The sequence below is a fragment of the Heterocephalus glaber genome, unplaced genomic scaffold (genome assembly GCF_053883595.1).
Source record: "Heterocephalus glaber isolate CG9 unplaced genomic scaffold, H.glaber_assembly_v1.0 deba00000676, whole genome shotgun sequence".
NCBI lineage: Eukaryota > Metazoa > Chordata > Mammalia > Rodentia > Bathyergidae > Heterocephalus > Heterocephalus glaber.
Genome location: NW_028258156.1, coordinates 14,383,181 through 14,401,963, shown reverse-complemented (window position 1 = coordinate 14,401,963; position 18,783 = coordinate 14,383,181). Strand labels below are relative to the sequence as shown.

At 34.5% G+C, this 18,783-nt stretch overlaps 1 protein-coding gene across 1 annotated transcript in view; it reads right to left on the bottom strand.

Annotated features, from left to right (window-relative positions):
- Window positions 1-3,627: 3,627 nt before the first annotated feature.
- Window positions 3,628-18,783, bottom strand: part of Agmo (alkylglycerol monooxygenase) — a 178,842-nt gene continuing 163,686 nt past the window's right edge. The window contains 2 exon segments of the mRNA XM_087206561.1: window positions 3,628-4,087; window positions 4,611-4,700. Of these exon segments, the coding sequence (XP_087062687.1) occupies window positions 4,034-4,087; window positions 4,611-4,700 (144 nt within the window). The 3' untranslated portion in view covers window positions 3,628-4,033.

The following is an 18,783-nucleotide window of genomic DNA, read 5'->3' as shown; positions in this document are numbered from 1 at the left end:
GAATTCACTGTGTAGCCCAGGATGGCCTTAAACTCAAGGTAAAGATGGCGATAGTCAAATACACAATGAAGCTTTACTCTGCCACCTATTAATGGAACTCTGGCCTGAGAAGACTTGCTCAGTATTTATCACTGGGAATTCAATAATGATCAATTACTACTAATAATATAGTGATGATGGCAAAGTTAGCAATGATATTAAAGCCTGAGTACTGACCAGTCTTGTCTTACCATCGCACAAGAAGTAACTCAGAGGTTCAAGGACATGGACCGTAGTCTTTTCTTGGGGAGCCTACAATGAACAACTTCCCACTAGGCTGGATCTCTGAAAGAACAACCAGCTTGCAACACACTGCGGACCAAGACTCCAAAGGGGCAGGCATGCAAGAAGCAGTCTAAACTATAGCACCAAGTGATGTTGACATTGTCATTATACCATTTTTACAAAAGTTTTTGTGACAAAACACGAGCAATATCTACTCTTGGAGAGTCGGGCATGTATGGACCAGGATGAAGAGAAGCACTTTGGAAAGAGTAAGTAACACCTTAGACACTTTTTCCATGAGAGAACTCTTTGAATCATAGACTAAAATAATTCAGAAATAAGCTATTCGAACTACTTATCTTTTCAAAAATATGTGTCTTTTTCAAAAGTACTATAGCTCTTTACATTTTCCAAGCTACATTTGCCAATATTTCTCATCTGGAATCCTTGAGGTAATTGAATATTGTTATCATTACATGGAAGAAAATGTTCCTTGATAATTAAGAACTGTGTATTAGACTGCTCGAGTTTGTACCTTGAGTCACTCTTTTATAGCAACATACATTCAAACAATTTAATCAAACCCCTTAATTTTTTTGTTACATAAACAATAAAAGCACGTCATGAGTTTAGAATGAAATTGAATGGAAAAATACAAGTAAGTCCTTTAGAGCATAATAAGAGTTCAAAGAATGGCAGATTTTATTTATTTCACTTATTTTATAGGTGAAGAAGCAAGACATAAAATCCAATGTCATAGAGTGAGTGCAAATTAAGAATCCATAATTATGATTTCTAGTTCAACATTGGTATTTTTCCCCATTCCTTGTGGCATCTGATCCTAAACCTGACTTCTAGATCTTGAAGAAAAAAAATGAATTAGTTCAAATATCTCTATCTTCATATAAAATAGTAACAATAACAACAATAGCACCTAACATTTATTTGGCACTTACAATATTAGAATGAGCCACTGTGCTGAATCTCTTTTAATTCTCAAAATCCTCCTTTTACAGAGGAAGAAAACAAGGCCAAATAGTGGACAAATAATTGCCCAAAGGCCTACACCAGTTAAGCTCTCAAGTTAAGAATCAAATTCAAGCAAAGTGACTTCAAAGCTCATTTTAATCATTTTCCTTCACCTGCTAAGTAAGTAAACTAACAATGTTAGCACCATCAGTTCATCAAACTCAAGAGCTGAACATACTACACTGCCTTCCATCATCCACTCAACAGAAAATAACCCAATACCAAGTGCTTTTGTAAGTATGTACCCCCATATATACAAATTTTGCTTATTTAAAGAATCTACATACTCTATTCCTTTCTGGAGCATACAACTACTTTAACTACTCCCATATACCCAACAGTAGGTTCAATAAATGGAATCATTTCCTTTCATGCCTATAATTAGAAAGTACCACTGATGCAGAGTGTGATCTTATCTTTTCTTTTGGCATTCATATTTCTGAGTCTTATTAAATATGTATAATTTACGCTTCCTTGTTTTATTTCTAGGTTAGAATTTTGAGAAAGAATAAGAACATATGCACACATTACATAAACTTTAATTCCTATTGAAATGTTGAATGAATTACATTAGATGACATCCTTGATCCTGACACAGAGATTTTATGCTTCATTATTTAAATCACATAGTTTAAAATTTTTGAGTTATTATTTTGATGAGTGAGGAAATTTAAATGTAACAATAATATTAATTTAACAAAAATTATTTTCCTTTTCTTTTTTTCTTGCCACAGAATCCACCTTACCGTTACACAGGAAACTATACATAAGTTTATTGTTTATTTTCCTAGATATGTTAATACACATACAATGAAATACAGTTTTATACTTTTATGTACAATATTATCACCACCACCAGAGTTCATCAGACTCAAAAGTTGGACATACTACATTGCTTTCCACCACTTCATCAAGATATAATATATACGTTTATATACCTACATGCATTGCAGGGTGGCATAACTTACAACATCGTATTTTATTTTATATGTATAAAATGTAGCACATATACTTATGGTCACTCCATATTTGTACTAAATATTATGTACCTCATTTGGAACCTGTTTTTATTTTCTAGATATATTTTCTTATTTTGAGAATCAAATATAAATTTTAAATGTCACCTGTTAATGATCGTTAGATTGCTCTCAGTTTTACACCATTACAAGTAACATTGCAATAAATAATCTCAGGCCTACATCAATTCACACATGTATGAGCCTATCATTTCTGTAGCATAACCTCTTGGAAATGGAGTGTAATACTAACAATACCGATAGATATTGTTAAATTTTTCCCAAAGAAATTTTTCCAACTTATAATCACTACTAAATGAACAATTTCTGTATTAGGTTTCCCATTGATGCTGGGGGGGATGTTAACATTTGTGTGAATTTTGACAATATTAGCTGGTTTTACAGAACCAAAATTAAACAATAATTCTAAAGTTTTTTTAAAGGCATACTCATGCACAACTAATAAAAATAAAACTTTTAAACTTCTCCAGGATCAGGAACAATAAATATATACCCAAATATTTAATGCAGTTCTGTGGAAGATAACTTTTAATCATCACAGATCATATCAAGACTTTTTAGTTGAAATATCTCATTATCCTCAATTATTTTATATATATAGAATTATTACTTTTACTAGGCAATTGACAAGCCATTTTAACCACAGTGTTCACTTTGTTGGTGGGAGTGTAAACTAGTACAACCACTATGGAGATCAGTATGGAGATTTCTCAACAAACTAAAAATAGAAATTCCACTTGACTGAGATATTCCCCTCTAGCTACCTTCCAGAAAGAGTGAAAGTATGGTGATACATGTATACTCATGTTTATAACAGCACAGTTAATGACAGCTAAATCTTGGAAGTGGCCTACATGTCCATGAAAGGATGAATGAATGGATGAAGAAAATGAAGTATTTATACACAATGGAATACTACTCTGCCAGAAGGAAGAATAAATTCCAGTCATTTGTAGGAAAATAGATGCACCTTGAGACCATAATATTAACCCAATAAATCAGACTCAAAACTTAAATATCACACAATCACTCTTATATGAGAAAGCCAAAATATAAATAAATAGTACAATAAAAGGCACATAATAGAAAGTGAGAAGATATATCTTTTAGAAAAGGGAAAGATATCAAGATATGGAGGGAGGTAGGAGGCAAAAGAGGGTAAGAGGATGAAAAAACCCTAAAATTCCTTGTCTACACATACCAACTCCCTACAGAGAATGAAATTGTTATGTACTGCAAACACACACTAGTAAAAATTAAAAATTAAAACTGCAAAAAAATTCACAAATGGTAGAATCCTTGCCAAAACTTCTTATAAAATCACACTTACCACTTCTTAAGGACCAACTATGTATCCTAAATTCTTAATAAAAGTAATAAGGCATAATTTGTCCAATAATTTTGTGAGATTAATGATATCAATCCTAATTCAGAGAGCAAGAAAATGGTGCCAGGCATATTAACTAACTCAAAGTGACACAACTAAGAAACATCACGGAGTCAATGAATAGGTAATAATTTTCCTCAATTACTAGTCAAAAAATTAAGTAAAGAGAGAATATCATAAAATGGATGGATCAAATATTAGACAGATATATAATCCATGCAACCAATACCTAAAGAAAATGTCTTACCTCAAAAACAAACTTTAAGAAGGGACAAGAGGCTTTTACTTGTCTAAATCATTAGGCATTAGACAAGCATTATGCACACAGGATTGAGAACACCAAGCAATGAAGAGTTTCCAAAAGAGCTGCCTTAAGTCTGAAATAATATGTCATTAACTTTCTTTTGCTTTAAATAAGCTTTTCACATGTTAGCATTATAATTAGTATTGTAATAAAATTCTCTCTTAATTTTCTAGAAATACATAGAATTTTAACATATTTGAGAAACATGACCCTCTAAGCTATTTGAAAATAGGCATTAAACAATGAAAGAAAATACATTGTGTTTTTTAAAGAAAATCTATTCTCATCATTTTATTGCATAGTAAAAACATTGATTAATTAGATGAAGCTTCTTTTCAGCTAAAAGTAATACACAAGAATATTGATAAAGTTGAAAGTAAGTGATACAGTGTTTTTAGTATATTCACTTAAAAATCACTTGCTAGGAGAAATGATATATTTATCTACTCTAAAATAAGAAAGAGTAGAATATCAAGGTTAATATTTATTTAAAAGACTACACTATAAAATAGTATAGTACACTGATATTTTGCTGCTCTAAGGAAAATTCTAAAATTGAATGAAAGAAAAACTAATGAAAGAACTTCACTTCTTGCTTTTGATCCAGAAGAGATCCATTGGAGGTCAAGGTCAAGATGATGAAGAAAATTCTCAGAAGGAGAGTTATCTGTAATAGTGCCTGTCAATAAAGACAAAGATCCATTGGATCCTTCAGGAGACTCATGAGAATGAACATTAGAAGTTAAAACTGACAAGAAAACAGCCCAAATGTACATTTTATTGCATCATTTGTCACTGACTTTCTTCAAAAAGTCAACTACACCGAGGGCCTTTTCGCTTTTCTATTCTCATTTTCTTATGTGTTGCAAAGTTGGAGATGAATTAGACAATCTCATAATCATTCATTGCTTGAAGTTTACATTCTAAAAATACTCATTTACGTATTTTACTTTCTTAATGTGGCCCCAGTGTAGAGATTATTCACACTTTTACAAATAAATATGGTATTCCAATAGGTATTTTTCATATTATGATGTAATTTACTCAGTTTTCCCCCAGATGGAATGCTATTGTTGAGATATATAATATTCCCCTACCATTTCATATATTCAAAGATTGGGCTTTGGGAAGGTTATCGGATCCTGGGTGTGCTATACTTATCAGTGAATTATCCACGGGTGAGTTCACGGCTTACCGCGTTGTTAGGATGTAGGGCCTGTATGGAGGTGGATCACTGAGGGCATGATCTGGAAGGGGATACTCTTATCCCAAGCCCTTTTCCCTTCTCTCTTCTTCCTGGTGCCCATGACTTTTTATTACCATGCTCTTCCACCATAATTTTTCTGCCTGGGGATCTGTTGACCACTGACTGACTCCACTGAACTGTGAGCTTCTTTATATTGCAGATGTTGGGTTTTTTGTTCCAGTGATGAGAAAGCTGACTAGTACAGAAAAGTGGTAGTAGGAGCTGGTTTGTTGCTGCAACTGTGCTAGATTATGTAGTCCAGAGGCCGATAGAACAGATTTATAGGAGCGGTGTAGAATGTTTCAGAGAAGTTGGCTGGCAGAAGCCCTAGAATGCTATATGCCAAATTTGATGGCTGATTCTGGTTGAAGCTCAGATGACCAGAATGCTGACAGGCATTCAGATAGTAAACACCAGGCTCATGAGGTTTCATGATGGAAAATAATATTTTCAGATGGAAAATAAGGATCCCACTGAAAATTAGTCTAGTAGCCATATATGTTATATATTTGCAAAACATTTGTCTCCATTTTCTCTATGTCCTAAGACTTTGTGCAAGGCTAAATTTGAAAGTGATGGACCAATGAACCTTCCAGAAGAAATTTCAAGGCAGCACTACATTTATGATGTGGCATGGGTACTGATGGCTGCTTTTTTTTGGTACCGGGGATCGAACTTGGGTCCTTGCGCTTGAGCAGCTGGTGGCAAAACTGAAGGCTGCTTTTAGCCAGATCTACAGTGAGAATCAGGAGAAAAGGACAGTGCGAAAATGTATAAAATATTTTCAGTTTTGCCAGAGGAGACTTTGGACGTGGACTTTTCAGCAATACTTAAACTGTTAAAACTTTAGGATGGTGTAAATGTGTTCTGCATACTGAGATGGACATAAGTTTCTGGGGGGTCAGAAGTGGAATGTTATAGTTTAAATCTAAACTGCCCCTAACTGTCTGATGTTCAAGGCTAGGGCTTTTGGAGGATGATTGTTTCACTGGGGTGCTATATTCCTCATGGATTCATTCATCCATTCATAAGCACAGTAACTGCATTATTAGAAGGTGGAGTATGGTTGGAGTTGAGTAACTGAAGGTGTGACCTAGAAGGCTTTATTCTTGTTCTTGGCTTCTCTCTTCTTTTTCTACTTCTTTGCTGCCATGACATAAGAAGCTTTCCTCCATCATGCCTTTCCACCATGCTGTTTCTGCCTTGGAGCTATGTAACCATGGACAGAACCCATAGAAACTGAGTGAAAATAAACCTCTCCTCCTTTAAGTTGTGAGTGTCAGGTTTCTGTAGGATACATCAATCATTAACAGTTCACAGTGCTAGTGAACTAACCACCAGTTATATTTGTGAGTACATAAAGCATCTAAAGAACCACCTATGCTCCTTTAATCTTAGTGCATCTTATCTAAATCATCCTGGCTACTTAAAGCTTCTAAAAAGTTAGCTATTCTTATCTAGTCTTATACCAAGCTAATATTTGAGAGTCTCAAGGGACTGCAGTGGAATGAACACGTGGGATCGAGAAACAGCCTTCTGAAGTTATCTTTAACTTCTCTATCTGGGCCTCCCACAGACATCAGGACAATCTGTCTTCCCAAGGCTGTCCGAGGGCCCAAGAACTTCTCATACCCTCCACACCTTCCAATAGGTAGTACACTAATTCTCTGTGGTTTCCAATATAAGCCATTATTTAAGTCAGAAAATATTTAAATAAAAATGTGTCAATGAGTGCAATTACATATATAAAAGAGATACACATACACTGATATTTTATTAAATCTATATATTCATATGCACATGTCATAAGTTGGCTTTTCGGCCAGGGATTTTGCTCAGTGGTTCTTCCGCCTGCCTTGCAAGCACAAGGTCCCAAGTTCTATCCCCGTTACCAAAAAAAAAAGTTAGCTTTTCATTCACTATAGCTAAACAACATATTTTCTGTTAGAATCATAAATCAATTATCCATTTAGTTTACATGTCAAATCTAACTATAACACTGACTATTCTACCACTTCCATGGTCTATATTTCTTACAATTTAATTCTTTTTATATTCCCCAAAATAATGTAGAATAGGTGTCATTATGTTTGCTTTGTATAATTTTTAAAAACTGAGAATTGAAGAATTATGTAACTATTCATCATCACACAGAAAATAAATGATGCCATTAAATTCTGAATGGGTCTTTCTGACCCCAAAGCATGACAATAGAATACATATGAGTAAAGTATTTAAATGGGTCAGTAATGTAAGTTGAGATTACATAGCCAATATTTAGACTCCTATGGAAATTCCTAAAAATGCATGTGGTCAGTAAACTCGAGAGGCTGAATACAAAGCTCTGGGATGATTTCCTTAATCATTGATGATGCATATGTTTCATCTGTATGAGAATTACAAAGATACAGTGCAACAAGTTGGCTAAAATAATGATCTACATATTATGCAAATACTCTCCCTTTTTCCCTCTGGAAATAAGTATGGGTAATTTCAACTCATTATTAGCTAATATCTCAATTTGCAACAAAATTGTGCCTGTTCACAGTCATATAAATAATAAGCAAAAGCTGCCAGTTGTACTTCTTGCTCACAGGTAGTACTTTGGCTCCATATTATCATAAAACAGCACTTTGGCCAAATTCCTGCGATGACACTCAGAACTGGTGAGAGGTTTTATATCCTCCAAAGCAATATTTTAGTCAAAGAGTTTGCTGAGTAGTCAAAAATCTAAATAAAAATTGCCAGAACGTTCAGGGGTATGAGAACAATGTAGGTGTCCAATATAGGATGGGGAGTTAGGAAGCCAGAACATCTAAGAAGAGAGCAGAAGAATACTATGAGGTGGGTGAAAGTCAGCAATGGCTGCTTTGGGACAGTGGAGCAAAAATAAGCACAAAAGTATTTTCTTAGTTGTAGAAGTAACTATGATGTGCTTGAATAAACTAACATTCAGTTAAGAGAAATATTTTTCCTTTAAATAAAAATGGTCCTCTTACCATAAAGCTTCATTTTGATTTTCTTGAGAAAACTCCATATGGAAGAGAGAAATGATTTGTGCCAGGAAATTATAGTATGATTACAAAAGCTCTATAAAAATTTGGTGTTGCACAAACCTATTAGCCATGTAATCATGAATAAATTATTTGACATTTCTAAAGCTCATCTTTATGTTTGGTACATTGGAAATGAAATATGACTTGGGCAAGAAATGAAATAAAATACTTAGAAAAGTGCTTAGGACAAAGGATAAAGTCAACTAATGGTAATGTTTGTATCATTTGTTATGTTCGGTGCTTAGGCTAAATTTTATTATTTATAATAAAAGAAAGAGGTGAGAATGCATATATAAACATCTTTTACCTCCTTCAAACTTCATGGGAATCTCACAGACAAGACAAAATATATATTTTATTGGGTAATGGAATTTATAATTCTTGGGCAAAGGAACAAACTCCTCTTTTCCAAACTGCCTCTGACTACTGGGATCAGAGCGGAAAGTAACAATAAGGACCAGCTTCCTTCATGAAAAGGCACTGAAACAGCATGTCTAAAACACTGCATTTGTTTTCCTCCTCCACACCATTGGTTCCTTCATCTCATGGAATGTCATCACCAGTTTTTCAGTTGTTCAAGACAAAAATGAGAATAGTCCTTAACACACACACTCCCTCTTCTTCTCTCTCTCTTTTTAATATATCGGAGACAAATGTCCACTAAAAATATATCCTAAATAAAGCATTTGTGACAAACTGCACAACTAATACCTTGTTCTAGTCCAACATGTCCTCCATCATAATTGTTGGACTATAATCCTACTGGTGCTCTTACTTCCAAAATCGCCTGTCCACCTCTTTTTATTAATCAGATCAGATTACTCCTGCTGTAATTCCTGTAGGGGCTTCAAGTATCCATCACTCAGAATAAAGCTCAAAATTCTTACTCTGGCCAGCGCATCCCACACACTCCAGTATTATTCCTCTCTTTCATGGCTGAGCCATATTCAGAATGTTTGTGTTCCTGGAGCAGGATAAGCATCTTCCCCACTCAAGTCTTCCCACTCACTGCTTCTCCTGCTCAGAGTGACTTCCCCAGTGATGCTGTGCCTCACTTCACTGGAGTCTTTATGTAAGTGCACGTCCATTGTCCATCCATGAAACATAGTAATTCTTCACAAGGCTTCACACTCCTTCTTTGTTTTGGTGGAAATGACTTACCACTTCCTTATACCTCTATGTTGGCTTATACATGTGTGCTGTTTGCCATCGCCTTTCATTAGAATGCAAGCTGTGTAAGCTTCTCTTTGTTCACTGTTATATGCCAAGTTCCTAGAAAATTGCCTAACACATTGTAGCCAACATATTTGTTGAATGATTAAGCAAATGAATGTTTATACTTGTGTTTAATATTAATAATATAATTACATGTAAATTATTAGTCAGTGATCCAATAATATTAAAATTTTAATACTAATGTTACAATTTATTAAGCTTTAAAGTTAATTCAATTACATTATTTAATAAGTGATTATTAAAATATTAAATAATACTAAATTTTAAATATGTAACATTGTAAATATTTTAACATTCATTTCTTTAGTCCCTTAACGAATGGAATTGTCCTGAAAGAGTTTGGCTTCTAAGAGTGTTAAAAGGAAGAATTAAACTGAGAATATATATATGTCCTTTGAAGTTCATTTTCATATGGAACTCTTAAGTTTTTTCACATACAGTATTATCTTTTTTTCTGCCAGTGAAGGCATACCACCAACTAATAATCTCTGAAGACTTCATACTCACCCCAGGAATATTAACTGAACATGTGTTGGGGCCTATGGTAAATATGAAGCAAGAATTGATCTGAATCCTTACTCTTGAATTCAGGCCACCTAGACTTTGCTAACAAGAACGTAGGTCAGGTTCACTGGAGCAAAATGATAGAAAAGAAAAAGAATAGAATTTATTCACTGCAGAAAGAGGATCATGAGTTTGAGGTCAGCCTGGATGACACAGAGAGATCCTGTCTCAAAAAAGAAATTATTTTAACCATTATAAATACTGTCCCCTGTGTTCCAAACAATATGTTAAACACATAGAGCTTATTACTTTTTTATAACAGGAAAATTTTTATTTACTGTTGGCTTTATTCTAATTTACGATCATCTAGAGTCCATGTATCTTTCACACGAGTATCTCTCCTAAAGTGGTAAAATGTAATTATGCTAAATTAATCTTTGAAGATATTATTTCTTGTCCTAAAAAGCATGTAAGAAAGATTATAACCTTAAAAAGCTTTATGCAGCAAGACATTATTTTTCCTCCTGTAAGATCTCAAACATTGCTGGGCATGGTGGCATATACCTGCAATCCCAGCACTTGGGAGACTGAGGCAAGAGAATCACCACGACTTCAGGGCTAGCTCGGACTACCTTGTGAGTCCAAGGCTAGCCCGCACTACACTGAGACCCTGTCTCAAAAAAAAAAAAAAAAAAGCCAAGCCTTTGGGTAGCCCTATGTCCGTAGGTTTTCTGGTGTAGGAATCACACCCCTCACAATACCTACTTGTAATTTCGTCAAATAGATAGAAAAACATATTCAGAAAGAAACTTTAGCTACACAGGAACTCCATAATTACTGTATGAGTCAATGCTGCTTAAACAATGAATGTGTAGGAGTCCTTCCTTTGCCCACAGGTAAAGAAAGCCCTTTTGTTCCTGAAGTGGGCTGTCGTCCTCTTATCATTCTATGGAAAATCTCTGGTTTCCTGACCCAACACATCCCACAGAGGGAACTACCTTCTCCATTCACTACTTCCTAAAATGGTAGTGTGTTTGTATATTACAATTCTTCTATAAAATTTTCATGCAATCAAAAATAAATTGGTATTTTCCATGATTTTTATTTAGGGACGCAGAAATAAAAACATCTAGATTGTGTTATAAATAGATGGTGCATTTTTACATGTTTCTCTAAAAGATGTCTGACTAGAGCTACTGGAAAAGTCATTTTCATTCAAAATGTGCATCTTGCCAAATAGCTGAAAAGAAGATTAATACTGTACTACCTAACATGTAACCTCTGTTCCCTCTCACATGAAAGCAGTAGACTGGGTTTGGTGCCACATCTATACCAATTGTCCCCTTCATCCTATGACTCTGAGTGCTCCCCCTCCCCACTGCCTTCAACTTCTGAACTTGTCAGGCTGAGACTTCAGGCTGGATGATGCTTCAGTGTTACACCTTAAACACAGGATCAGAACCGAATATGACACCATATGGACTTTATAATTCTATGTAGGTCTTAGGAATCTGTCTTAAAGTGAAATCTCACTGTTCGAAAGATTGTGAATATTGTGTATCATATTCTTCATGGCTCAATTTTCAGAACTCTTTAGATATGGAAGTATGCTAAGAGGAATATGATGAAAATGAACATTTTCTAGAATTTCAAATAAGAAGCAAACAACAAATATATCAAAGATGAAAACCTACTGGTTAGAAGGGATAATGAGTATATAGTTTAGAAATGTTCTGTGGATAGGGAGTTAGTCTCTACACAATTTTATATGAAATAAAAGCTAAAATTGCACTTATGAAGTTTTAAGTACTAAAATATTAGATACTTTTCAATTATGTTCTAAAATATTATTCCATTGCATTAAAAATAAATGTATACCCCACAAGTTAGAAAAATAAGGATGTAATTTTCCCTCTCACCTAAAGAACAGAATCTTAATATACCTGAAACAACGGTTTGTGACACACTGGACATCAGGCAGCAAAAAGGAGCGTTGTCACAGACATGAGATGATTCATGTGGCCCCAGCTTACTCCCTTGAGAGGTTTGCTTTGGTTGGGTGTGGTTTGGTTTCCAGCACGGGGAATTGAATCAACGGCCTTCCCGCTAAGATATACTTCCTACCCCTTTTTTATTATTTATTTTGAGACAGAGTCTTCTAAGTCATTAGCCCAGGCTGAGCTCAAACATGTAATCCTCCTGCCTCAACCTCCCAGAGTACTGCAATTATAGACATGTACCACCAGGAGCATTTTTTGGCCAAAGCACAGGGGAAACTCAAAGGAGTTTAGATGGTGGTTGGAATAGGGAGAAGCCATGGAGGTTATTGTTTGGATGAGAGAATCCAAATACGAGAGAGTTGCACAGAGAGAGCCCTAGGAATCTGCAAAGAGAGTCCATCACATCTTTCTTATTTCAGCTCATGCATGTGAAGAACCTCACTGAACCCAGTAAAGGGTTACGGTATACAATGCTCAGCTCATATATCATGCATATCTCCACCAGCGGATTAGGAAACCTTACGATTTACTGGGCACTGTGTGTCCCATCTCAATACTGGGTAATAGTCCAAGACTGAGCACCCTCAGGAATGAAAGACACTACAATATTCACTAGAAAATTGCCATATTATCTTTCCTGAATGTTCAATAAGACTGTTTTGAGGGTTAATGAAGCCATGCTGAATAATCTGCATTTGCTGAAGGTCTCACTGAAATCAATGCATTAAATTTCTCTACACTTTCGATAAGGAACTTATTTTTTCACTAATCAGAACAGTAAAGAGATAAGCTTCGTGACTCTTAGGAATTCTTCCAAAATCCAAAAGAAAAAGAATCTAAAAGATAAGTTTCAGAAACAACTTTCTATTCCTTAATTTCAATAAGGAAATCTGACCATAAAGAATTTTTTATTGAGACTTTGAGTATCCAAAGTGGAATTAATGTGCTTAATTTTTAAATATAACTAATAAATCAAAGTAAAATTTTCATTCAAATTATAAGCAATTTATGATTGATTGTGTTTATGTTTAAAGGAGCTTCCTGATAGTATTCAAATTTGTGCACTACTAAATGGTATAGAAAAATATTTAATTTTGAAGTCAATTTTTAATTTCAAAGGTAATTTTCCATTTTTGGATACATATGAATTTTTAATGCACGATTTCCCACTTTATTATTCCAATTCAATATAGTGAACAAAAGTTATATTTTTCAGGGCTGGGGGTTTAGCTCAGTGTTTCTGCTGCCTGCCTCACAAGCACAAGGTCCCGAGTTCTATCCCCAGTATCCGGTACCAAAAAAAAATTTTATTTTTTAGTTCAATAAACAATGATCCCATGACTGTTTCTGAAGTATAATGCCTTTTAGGCAGGTATCTTTTGCTAATATCCCTTTCTTAACCACACATTTATTATAGTTACTCCATGGCTTTAAGTCATAGTTGATGGTTATTTGGGCTCACTTTCTTTCATATTACCTTATCTACCACCTAAAATTTTAGGAAATTAAATATAATCTCAAGGGGCTGGATTGGATAGTAAATATATACATTAACTTGGAGATTTAATATGGATATTAAATTGAGAAGTTTCATATGGGGCCCATGCTAGATCTGACTTGCATAAAGAACATTCTCTGTTATGAAGGTAGGACTAAATATATTGATTTTTCAGAGGGTCTATTAAAAAAGTCAGCATGAAAACATTACTTGCAAATTTGTAGTGTCCATGATATTTTACAGAGTATTCTATACAGGGGAATTTAAAACCATAAAAATCTTCTTCAGGAGTTATACTAGATACTCTCAGTTGCCTTGTTAACTTGAAATATATCATCAGAGTAATCTGTGTTACAGCATCCCTGCAATAATTTTATTACATGCACTACTTTATTAACTTTTTAAATATCCACAGTCTTTTGTGACAATTATAAGATAGCAGTGCCTTTTCGAGTTTGTTGAAGAGAACATGCTAGGGCAGTTCATATTTTTCTTTCAAACATGGATTCATGATATCACCCCATGAAGTGGAACCTGACAGCTGAGGAATTGATTTCTCAAGCACTACTAAACCAAGATCAACATTAAAGCCTGTGGGTCATATCATGAAACTAAACACTATATATTTAAATATCTGCTGCACAAGTTTCAGGAAGAAAAATAAAAATGTGCCTCTTACACCTTTGTGGTGGCCATCAAGTCACTTTTTTGACTCCCAGAGATATTTATACAAAATGTTCACTCATAAGACAAGCAGGTATTTATCTACTCTCATATATGCATAAACAGAAAAGGCTGTGGGACCACAGCAGGGTCCCCAATTACAAGTCAGCCACAACTTTTCTATGTGATTATTGGCTGCAGTGAATCTGGAAAAAAATATTGCTGTTGGATTTTAAAATGTGCATATGCTTTTAAACATCCCTGAGACTAGAAAGGCACTATAGAATTTTGCAAATAAGCAACCTTTTTCCTTAGTCACACAGCATGTTTTCAGCAAAGAAAAACACATGTGGGGAAAAGCAAATGTACCTTTCAAAATTAATTTGTGTCAGGAATGAAGCTGTCTTCAATGCTAATTTCAATTTGAGAAGGGTTTCAACACTTGATATTTCTCTTCATCAGTATCTCTACATGAATTTCTCATATAGTTGGGTTTTTTTTATATAACAGTAACAATCTTGGGAAAACCATGCTGTAAGTCACTTAGTATGCACAGTGCCTGGCTACAGTTTTATCTTAGAAGCTCTCACGCATGTCCAGACATCCAAGTCTCGATGAACTTAATGCTAAAAGGTCTCCATTTCAAAACCAAAATGTAGGCTCTCATAGTTTAAAAAGTGTACATTTTCATTTTGAGTCTATGAATTAATATATTCAAGAATTTTACTCGTAGCTGAAGAAATACTGCAAACTGCACTCAACATTAATATATCAAGAAATTGGTATTTTGATAAAGATTACCTACTTTTTCTTTCACACATTTATCTAAACTCTGTTAATGTGTATATACTTTAGTCATATTTTGGGTGAACATATTATGACAATGTATTAAACAAGGTAACCAGTGTCGGGTTAAGTAAATAATACTTGAAGCAATGGTTATGGGTGCTCAGATTAAGCAATTATAGTCATTCCTCTGCATCTGTGGGTTCTGCATCAGCAGATTCAAGTGCACACATATTGACAATATTCAGAAAATAGCGTGTCTGTACTAAACATGCATAGATGTTTTTCTTGTCACTAGTCTTTGAACAATAGATCTATTTACATAGCATTTACATTGTATTAAATATTATAAATGTACAGATGTTTTAAAGTAAAAAGGATGGTTTGAGAACTCTGTACAAAAACCCTATTCCATTTTATACCAGAGATTTGAGCATGGACAGATTTCTGCATCCACGAGGTGAGGGGTCCTGAAGTCAATCTCCTGTGGATACCCAGAAATGACTACAAGTTTCACCATTTTAGTATTTTGATGTCTACATGTGCACTCTCCTAAAAGTGATGTAGTTTAACGCTGCTGTTATGAAAGTTTTGCTCTTGAAAGAAATTCGTGGGTTCAAATTTTTATCTTTTGGGGTCTAAAATCAAAGCAACCTGTTATACTGTGTACTTTCTAAATAATATAAAGAAGAACAAACAACAGGACAATGTAAATCCAACTGCTATATTTTCAAGATACTTCTTGTCACATTGTAGTCTAGTTCCTGCTTTTGGTTCACAAAATGGAAAGTAAAATACAAATCAGTTTTTGCTTTATTTAGGAAAGTCTAGTGCATGTTTACCTATAACTTTTTCTTTATTTTTAAAATTGTACATAAACAGAAAATATGCAAACTTATGTGTTGCTCAAAACTGAGGTCATTAGATGGAGGAATATTTGATTCCTAACTTTGAATGCATAAAAAAGGAAAAATCAGAAATATAGACACCTCTATTGGAGTTTTCTAATAATTTTAAAAATTAAAATGGCTTTTAAAATATGTATTTCTGGTAATTGCTATAACAATTCTCTGTAATTCTATTTTATTCAGCTGGACACAATGTGGGTCCAAACAGAAAATTTCTCCCATTTCTTCTGTCCTAATGGTGTCCAGGTATAAGTCAGGAATGTATTCAGGGGAAAAGTGAGCACTTTGTCCTGAGAGCATGAACTCTGCTTGGTGTAATTCACTCAAGGTTAGTGCATAGCCTGATTTTAGCTACTGGATTAGTGGGAGCATGTGAATTAATGGTATTAGTTGTTAGTTTAGTGGGAGCAGTGAGGCATAAAAGGAAGTTTTCTAGGAAGAAATCTGAATTTTTTTTTCATTAACTTATATGAAGTTCATGAGATGCTTAAAGATAATTGAACTTGCTGCCTTTGGTCACAGTCTATGACATATGATGCCTGGAATTGCTGCAATTATCTTGTGAAGACAAAAGCCAAGAGAACTTCAGAGAAGCCTTTCTGGAAGTTCTGAACTGTTAAACTAATCAACCATGGAAATACGTGCCTCTGAACTTCCACTTATATCCAATACACATTTAATTAAATGCTTTGTTTCTCAGAGCAGAAGACTTCTAATGTACTTTTACACAAAGATACCTAAAATTGAATCCTGCAGGAAAATTAAGCCACTGTGCATTTTGTAAGTGAATAGTGAGTATTTTAAAAAATAAGTCAACTCACATACTTATGAGTAAGATTTATATAAATTAACATTTGTTATTTATGACAGCTAAGCTTTCTTGTCAGTTTACCTGGATTAAGAGACCCTGGGAGAGATGATTGGATCATGGGGGCATTACAGTAATCAGTTTATTAATCTACTGATGTTCATAGCTGATGGAGCTGTGGAGGTGGCAGGTCCCAGTCAGAGGTGAGCCACTGGCCGCGGGCCTGGAGGGTAGATCTCTCCCTGGTACTCTTCTGCTGTCTGCTCTATTGGCCAGCAGAAGCGAGCGACTTTCTCCATCTCATCCTTCTACCACTATGTTCCTGCCTTAGAGTCACCTTAACATGGACTGAAACCTCTGAAACTGTGAGCCAAATTAAACCTCTCCTCCTTTAAATTGTGAATATTGGATATTTTCTCCCAGCGACAGGAAAGCAATCCATCCTATTCCTCCTCTCAGATCAGAAGGATTCTACATGGTAATCTGGCCCTGCTGTTACAGAGTAGTCACAAGAGCCCTGCCTACCCACATTCACTGGTGCAGTGGTGTTCAGATGAAGCATGCCATATCATCAGGCTCAGTTTTACTACTGTCATCACTAGGGTTGTCGGTATGTCAGCATTTAAAGAAGGAGCAGCTGGCAGCCATCTTGTCACCATGAAGGGTGACAATCTGCAAGAGATTCTATAGTGAGAGAAGCAAAGCTACAAGAAACAAAGCTCCTTGATAACACTACTTGACCTCTTAGATCCAGAACTGTCTGACAAAGCAATAGTTCCAAACTCTAGTGATGTAAATTAATAAATTTATTCTGGGCTGAATTTCTGTCATATACAACCAAAAAGCACAATTAACACGCTCAATATACTGTTTCAAATAGACCTCTTTTTTGTTATTCAGTGTATAAATTTTATGGCACATATAGAATTCTTACAGTGAATTGCTATACTGGTGCATGAGTAGTTAAGATAATTCCATAGGATTTATGCAATAAAACTCTTCATAACCATAGAATAGATCAATTTTTAGCTTACATTATATATTATTTCCTATTATTTATATGGCTTTAAAATATATTTTTATGATTTTTAAATTTGTAATCTTCTTCAAAGATACTAAATTTACTTAATGTATTAATTACCTTCATTTTTAATATTTGGTCTCTTTCAGGCTTTGGTTCTGTTGTTTTGGCCAATACTGGTATTTTTTTGTGACTTTTAACTCTGAGGTTATAATTGTTGGGATGCTGTCTATAGGATCACTCTGAGGCTTAAAGTTACAGCATTATCGTAGGCTTAATTTTGAACATGCTTCTTTTACATACTTGAGATCTAATCTAATACCAGTTTAAATTTATTCTTATCTTGGCTTTATCTGGGCCATAGTTGTTATAAGTATTGATCAAATCTATGTGAGGGCTTGACTGTAGCTAAACATTCTCAGAGAAGACTTTCCTTTTTTTCTGCCTCTTCAAAGCCAAATGCAAGATAGGAAAGGTTTTTCTTTTAATGTTTTCTTATTTTGCCTTCCTTTCATTGACAGTGATTCTATTTCTTTTGGTTTCAGTCATTTTATTTGAGATTTTTTCTTCTCTGATTTATGCAGGCTCTGAGTTTTGTCACTTAAGATTGTGACCATCAGGAGCTGTCAGAAATCTGAGTTTAGCTGTCAGGATTTGTGACATTAGCTGTTTCTTTATTGCATTCAGATTTTCTGAACATTTTTGGCTCTTCAGTGTTCTTGAGGTTTTGCTAAGATTTTGTGCATGCTAAGAAATAGTATGTATGTTTTATCAAAAAATTCTAGATATCCTGTATCCCTTTTAAAATAGGTTTATCTAATCCAGCATATTGCTGGAAATAAGGAAAACTCTGTAACTATTGTTCATATGGAATTAATGTGAAGCTCTCAACATTACTGACTCAGTGAGGTTAATTCATAAGGTGCGTATTTCTTAGGCATGTTCATATTTTCTTATATCTCTTCTGCATTTCCTTTTTCCATTTCACCTACTTCCACTTTAGTTACCTTACTGGTTTTCATGTACCTTTTTAAAC